Raw genomic sequence first — 7282 nt, 5'->3', positions numbered from 1 at the left:
CAGTTCTGTTCTTTTCCTTTCTTCTTCCTCTTTTCTACCATTTTTCTAAAAATCAAGCTTTCCACCATACACGAAGCTTAAATCTAGTTGTCACTACTTTTAATTTTATCTTCCATTACAAAATTCTCAATTTTAGGATTTGTAATCTTCCCCAGTTTCATATTTAGAATTCAAAATTTCTTTCTCCTGTTTTCTCGCTTTTGGTGTTGTAAGAAATTTCTTCTCAATGGTACGAAATTTCTTCTTATAACAATGGATAATAAGAAGGGACTTAACTTCATTTCATCCAAGAAGAGGAGTTCCTCTAATTCTATGATTTTTTCTAGAAGACTCTTTTCTTGAATATTTAATTCAGAGAAATATCCAAGCAAACTTTAATTGTCAAAACATGCAAAGAAATTTTAAAAGTCGTGGAAGAAGAAACGGGTTTGAGTGAATGGAATTGAACGAAGAAGAAAAGGGTTTGAGAGAATGGAAGAGGAAAACAGTCTGAGGAAAAAAGGAATTAATTAGGAGAAAAGGGATTTCAGAAGTCGTGGGGGTCCCAGTCATACGTGGCCAGCGTGTGTATACAAATATTTTTATTTATCTGGTTTATGTGGACTCATCATCATACAAGGGTCACTAAATAAAGAAAATAAAAATCTTAGGGGGGTCATAGGATTCCCTTGAAGATAAAGTGTGTAGTTGAAAATCCGACTATACGTTGGGGAGAGGGGACATTTGGCTATTTTCTCTTTAAACAATAGTCATAATAGGATCGATCTACAAATGCTAGAACCAATGAACTTTGGATATCATTTGCGAGAATAGAGAAAGACTGGAAAATAAAGGCACACCACCACCACCACATATTCAGTTGAATCCCTCAGGTGAGGTTAGGATGTACGTAAAGTTTACCCTAACTTGGTAAGGCACATCATATGGTTCACTATAATTAAAATTTGAATCTATTTGATGAAGATTTGACCCAATTCAGATAGAGTTTCATAGTTGAGGCTTGTAAAAGACGAAAGCCAATTTTATATATAAGTTTGAATAATATTGTATAACAATGTAAAACTTTGTATAATATTGACTATGCATGTGTGAATTAAAATTATGGGTACATAGACCGTATGTATAATAGTTTGTGTTGGACAACATATTTTTTTAAAATACACTTTTATTAAAGGAAAAACTACTTCTCTGAGTATTTTTTAATAAATAATTATTAATTTTAGCAATATTTTTATTTATTATCATTTATAACAATACATAGTAATACTGTGATAAATTTGCACTTGTATTAAAAGTGAATTATGCATGTAATATAAATGTATTATAAGTGTTTTAAAATATATTATACTTGTTTGGTAAAATATTGATACAATGTATCATAATTGTATTAAAGTGTGTTATAAATGTATTATCCATCAATAAAATTTCAATTATACGTGTTTTACAAATTATTCTATGTAATGTGTATTAAAACTGTATAATAAATATATTATAAGTGTTCAGTGAAAAACATATTATTGCTATAAATGATAAATATTTTCTTAATGTAATATATCTAGGTAAGTTTCCCGACAATAGTTCATTTGGCCCAATCATAAATAAAATGACCCATTCGAGTTAACCTAAAACAACTAGAGACTATTTGTTCATACCAACTCGTCGTTGCTTCATATTTTGCGTCTAAATCCATTGACTGTAGTGGATTCTTAGAGATCAATTTCAACAATATCGAAAAAATAAGTATAACTTAATAAATTCCTTAGTGTTAAGAGACAATTACATTCTAACCCTATTCTTTTTCAAATTATAAAAATTTCTTTTTTTTTGAGAAACTCGGATACATAAGTCATCTTTCCTGATACATAGTGATGCCTTTAATGTTGTTGCGGTAAAAAAGGAAAAGTAATGGAAGATTTGTCAATTAAATATTTTGTTAGGTTTAAAAAGGAAAACGTAAATAAAAAAAACACAAATTATGGGAAAACTTTATTGACAATAGGATTCAAACCCTGGCAAATTGAAACATGCTAGTACAATTCAAAATTCAAAATTCTTCTTCCCATTTTTTCAAAAAGAAACTCTTAATTTTTGAATCAAAATTGTCGATAAATTGTACTAATATAACATGAACCTGTCGATTTTGTTGAGACATTCCGAAATATGAAAAAGTGAGGTAAGATATGAACGATACAAAAGTGATGAAATTATTGTTGATCAAAATACGGGAATTGATGGTGGCTCTGATAAGGGCTTTGAGTCAAGATCCATGGATGGCGCCATTCTTGAAAGTGAAAAAAAGTTATGGAAGTTGGTACATAGTAAAGAAGAATGTGTAGAAGGATTTCTTTATCACGTTTTTTTGTTTTCAACAAATCCGATTGTTGATTTTTTTTCTATTTTTTATTGTTTATCTTTTTGTGGTACATATAAATTCAGATTTTTAATATATCTAAAAGGCATAAATTCCCCTCTAAAATTATACCGAAAGGTCAGTTACACACTTAAACTATAATGTCGACCTATTACACACCTAAACTACCTAAAAGTGAAATTATTACTTCATACAATTGAACTGGCAAAAAAAAGGAGCAGTGCCTCAGAAATTCTGTAAATTAAAAAAAAATAAAAAAACAATCACCACACCTACCCTCTTCTTTTTCACACTCACCTTCATTTACTCCCATTTTGAATCTATTGTTTTCTTTCAAAATCCATTAAAGTAAAAAAAATTAAAAAATAAAATCACTCCACCCCACATCCTTTCTTCTTAACACCCACCCACCCTCTTCTTCTTCACACCCACCTCCATTTACTCTCATTTTGAATCTTGATATTTTTTCTTTCAAAACCCATTAAAGTAAAAAAAATTAAAAATAAAATCACCCCACCCCCATGTCCTTTCTTCTTAACACCACTTACCCTCTTCTTCTTTACATCCACCTCTATTTATTCACCATTTTGAATCTTGATTTTTTTCTTTCAAAACCCATTAAGAAGAAGAAGAATTTTTCTCCCCATTTTGGTGGAGAAGACGATTGGGGTTTGGGGGGGGGGGGTCGGATGGGTGGTTAATAATTAATTAGGAGTTAATTAGTATAAAATATAGTTAATAAAAGAAAAGCTAATTAATAAAGAAAAGAAAAGAAAAAAAATATAAAAAATCGGATGGGTAGTTAATAATTAATTAGGAGTTAATTAGTATAAAATATAGTTGATAAATGAAAAGTTAATTAATAAATAAAAGAAAAGAAAAGAAATATAAAAAATTGGATGGGTAGTTAATAATTAATTAGGAGCTAATTAGTATAAAATATAGTTAATAAAAGAAAAATTAATTAATAAAGAAAAGAAAAGGAAAAAAAATAAAAACTTCGATGGATAGTTAACAATTAATTAGGAGATAATTAATATAAAATATAGTTAATAAAAGAAAAGTTAATTAATAAAGAAAAGAAAAGGAAAAAAATAAAAACTTGGATGGATAGTTAATAATTAATTAGGAGTTAATTAATATAAAATATAGTTAATAAAAGAAAAGTTAATTAATAAAGAAAAGAAAAGAAAAAAAATATAAAAAATTATAATTTTTGACGTGGCAATGACGTGAAACTGATGTGGCGTCACGTAGTAGAGAGTGTAATACACCACATAATATGAGAGTGGTGTTATGCGTTCAGGGGGGTAATAAATTTACTTTTAGGTAGTTTCGGTGTGTAATAGGTCACCATGATAATTTAAATATATAACTGACTTTTCGGTACAAATTCAAGGGGGAATTTATGTCTTTTCCTAGTTGCTTTTCTTTCTTAAATTAATGTATCATGCTTTCGTTTCAATATTATGATACATTACATTTTTATCATGCACAATATATTGTGTTTAAATATTAGTTTTGATACATAACCTTAATTTATTAAAACATAAATTAGTATGCATCATGTTCATAGTTATTTATTTGATACATAACTATTACAAATTTCGTTATTTTTTACTATCAAATACATACACCTTAACTTATTCAACTAGAAGGTTATGTATCTGTAGACATTATCAAATATAATTGTGGATATATAAACACTAATATTTTTATAACAATATCAGTTTGTATCATATTCATAGTTATGTATATGACACAACATTGATAGAACAACTGGTTGATTTTTTCTTGATATTTTGTTGTTAATCTTTTTCTGATACATATGAGTTCTGTATATGATACAAAAATTTGAATTTATAATAAATGTATCCGATACATAACGACTACAGTAATGTATCTATATCGAATATAACATCTTATGGGCAAAAATTACCTATTTAATGTATCTAGTAGAAATAATGTACTTAACAATTCAAACAAGGTACATAAATAGTTATGTATCATGATAAATCTATCCATCTCGAAAAATACAATTCAAATGTAATGTATCATAATGTTGAAACGAAGGCATTATACATTAATTTAAGAAACAAAAACAGTTAGATACATTAAAAATGTGAACCTATATGTATCACAAAAAAAATGAACAACAAAATCGACCTTCATCCATATGTATCAACAATTTTTTAAGATGAAAAAACTAAAAAAATAAATTAAAAAAACTTAAGTTATGGAAAGAAATTTACCTCTTGAATAACTTAGAATCATTAATTGGAAAGGGAAAATAGTTGAAATTCAAAAATAGATTAATGGATGTAACTGTGGAGAGATTTGCGGAGTGAAAAAAGAAAGAAAAGCATGGGTAAGATATTTTAAATTGATGTATCTGAAAAAGGGGATGATGAGAGCAAAAGAAGAGATTTCTGATATTTTTTGGAATATTAGGAAAAATAAAAAAATATGGTAAAAAAGGGTGTGTAATTAAATAATTTTTTCAAAATATAAATTCAAATGGGTCGAATTATTTATAGGTTGAGTCTAATAGACATGTAAACTAATAAATCAGTATCACCTACTTAGTTAAGGCTTAACACATGTCATCTCATAATAATTTCGCTAAAAAAGACGGACATTTGTTAAACATAAAGGGTAATTGGGGTTTCAATAAGTGAAAGGATGGATATTTTTAATCCAAAAGTTAACATTAAGGACAGTTATTGTTCAATAAGTGGACGAAAGGTCATTTTTGACCAAAACATGTAAGGTCAAGTACATTTAGGGTCCAACGAGTGAAAAAAGGGGAAATTAGAAGCATTTTTAATACGCTACAATTTAAAGTAATGGATCCTTTTATTAAAACTCAAATAACTAGTATATCTGCCTCTACAACACACATAGTGATTTATAGTTTCAACAGGAAGTATTAACAGAAGTTTGCCTAAGGAAAAAAGGAGGATCCCAAGCATAAGAGAACTTGACAGTATACTTTGGTGGTATGGAATTGCCATTGTTGACACTACAAGTGTTGTTTCCCACGGGCTTGAAAATAGTTGGATCCACTGGTTCAGTTGTTTGAAAACCATTGCAAGACAATAACATTTTTTGCATGGTACAATTATCACAATTGTTCACCACAACCACATTCCACTCTGGCTTTCCCATTATTTCTCTTCCACTCCTTATTGTTCCAATTGTTATATTGTTCAAATCACAACTACAAACACCTACACAATCAAACAAAAAGTTCTCCTATTATATAAGAGAGAGTTGAGGCTGAGATTGAAGCAGGTAGCAATCCGTGCATAGCACGAGTTTTTCCTCACTAGTATGTATATAAATTGCATTAACTCTAGTTGAATCATGGTAATCTTCACAATAAAAATCAGGTCTAAGAAATTGAACTGTCAATTGTATTGTTTGTATGCGACTCTTTTAAAGAAATAATAGGCTAGTCAATGATTTGGCGTGAGGACTAAGTATCTATTTGGCTTAACTTATATTAATCAGCTTATTATAAGCCAAAATAAATAAATTGGGGCTAACTTATTTTTTTTTTTTTGGGGGGGGGGGGCTTATAAGTTGTTTTTAACTTATAAGCTGCTTTAGATAAGCTAAATTAAACAAATTCAATTATTTTTTGGCTTATTTTAAGCACAAAATGATTTTAAGTTATCCAGTCAAACACTCAAAAAAAAAGCTGAAAACATCTTATAATCAACTTATAAGCTAATCCAAACGGGCTCTAAGAATACTTGCATTTGTATTTAATTATTATCTAAATGGGCAGTTGGCCGGCCATGGGAATTGAATATGAAACATTTAAATGGAATATTTTGTTTACCATGAATAACAGAAAACTTGGAAACCACATTAGAAAAAAGGAAATTCCATCTTGACCAACGTAACCCATTAATTAATGAAAATATTAGAGTGTAAAATTATTATTTTTACATAATTGATTATGATGTTCGGATTAGCTTTCACGCATCGAGATTAATTCGACATGATATTTACAATCTCCTACCAACAACATATACCAAGTAATTTTGTCCATCAAAGATAAGACAGATGAGAAAAATCACCTAATATTTTTGTTTTTATTAAAATTTGAACGAAAAACCTCATGGATCTAAACCACTTTATTAACCACTAAATTACATCCTTGCGTGCAGTGTAATTATTTGGTGGAAACGATCCATCTTAATTTGATTTATTTGTTTGGGTTAATTTAGACCAATTAAGTTAATGAATAACAAAAAATAAAGTAGAAGTAGTCTAAACAAATGATGACACATGTCTTATTACCCGAACGAATATTGAAATTTTGGAATCTCTAGATCCAACAAAAAAATTATTCATAAATTAATAAAATCTTTTTATTAATAATCTCTAAAATTCTCTTCAATTTCCTTCCACCAAAAATAAATAAATTAGCTAGTAGTGTCCCTTTTAAAAGAGTAATATTACAAACCAAGAGTGATATGAATAGAAAATAAATTCATGATTATATATGCAATAAAATTAACTAATTTTTAACCACAATGAAGTTGTTACTAAAATAAAAAAGGCATAGGCATTTACCTTTGCTAAGAAGTGTAAGGAGAAGGAGAGTGATAGAAAGCTTAACAATGGTTTCCATTAGGGAAATGATCTCTTTGTTGATGTAGAAATTGATTGTGGCTTCTCTATTCGGTATGAAGAATAATAAAGTTTGTTCAATATTAGCCATATATATATATAAGGTTAAGGGTCCCTTATAATTAATGCGTGATTTTATATGTCAATAGTGGTCATGGGTTTGCCGTGTACATCTATCCGTCTAATCGACCAATAAATTAAATCAAATTAAAAAAATATTGTTGAATTATTGCTATTAGGTTATTTGGTTAATGAATTTCTAATAAT

At 28.3% G+C, this 7282-nt stretch overlaps 1 protein-coding gene across 1 annotated transcript; it reads right to left on the bottom strand.

The window, feature by feature from the left end:
• Window positions 1-5208: 5208 nt before the first annotated feature.
• LOC129876954 (protein TAPETUM DETERMINANT 1-like) lies at window positions 5209-7064 on the bottom strand. Its single transcript, XM_055952433.1, has 2 exons — window positions 6959-7064; window positions 5209-5601 (listed from the first exon to the last, which is right to left on the bottom strand). Exons 1-2 carry the CDS (start codon window positions 7014-7016, stop codon window positions 5288-5290), a joined length of 372 nt encoding a protein of 123 aa, XP_055808408.1. The 5' UTR covers window positions 7017-7064; the 3' UTR covers window positions 5209-5287.
• Window positions 7065-7282: the final 218 nt, after the last annotated feature.

Source organism: Solanum dulcamara, chromosome 12 (genome assembly GCF_947179165.1).
Source record: "Solanum dulcamara chromosome 12, daSolDulc1.2, whole genome shotgun sequence".
Classification (NCBI taxonomy): Eukaryota; Viridiplantae; Streptophyta; class Magnoliopsida; order Solanales; family Solanaceae; genus Solanum; species Solanum dulcamara.
This window is presented reverse-complemented; position numbering and strand designations above follow the sequence as displayed.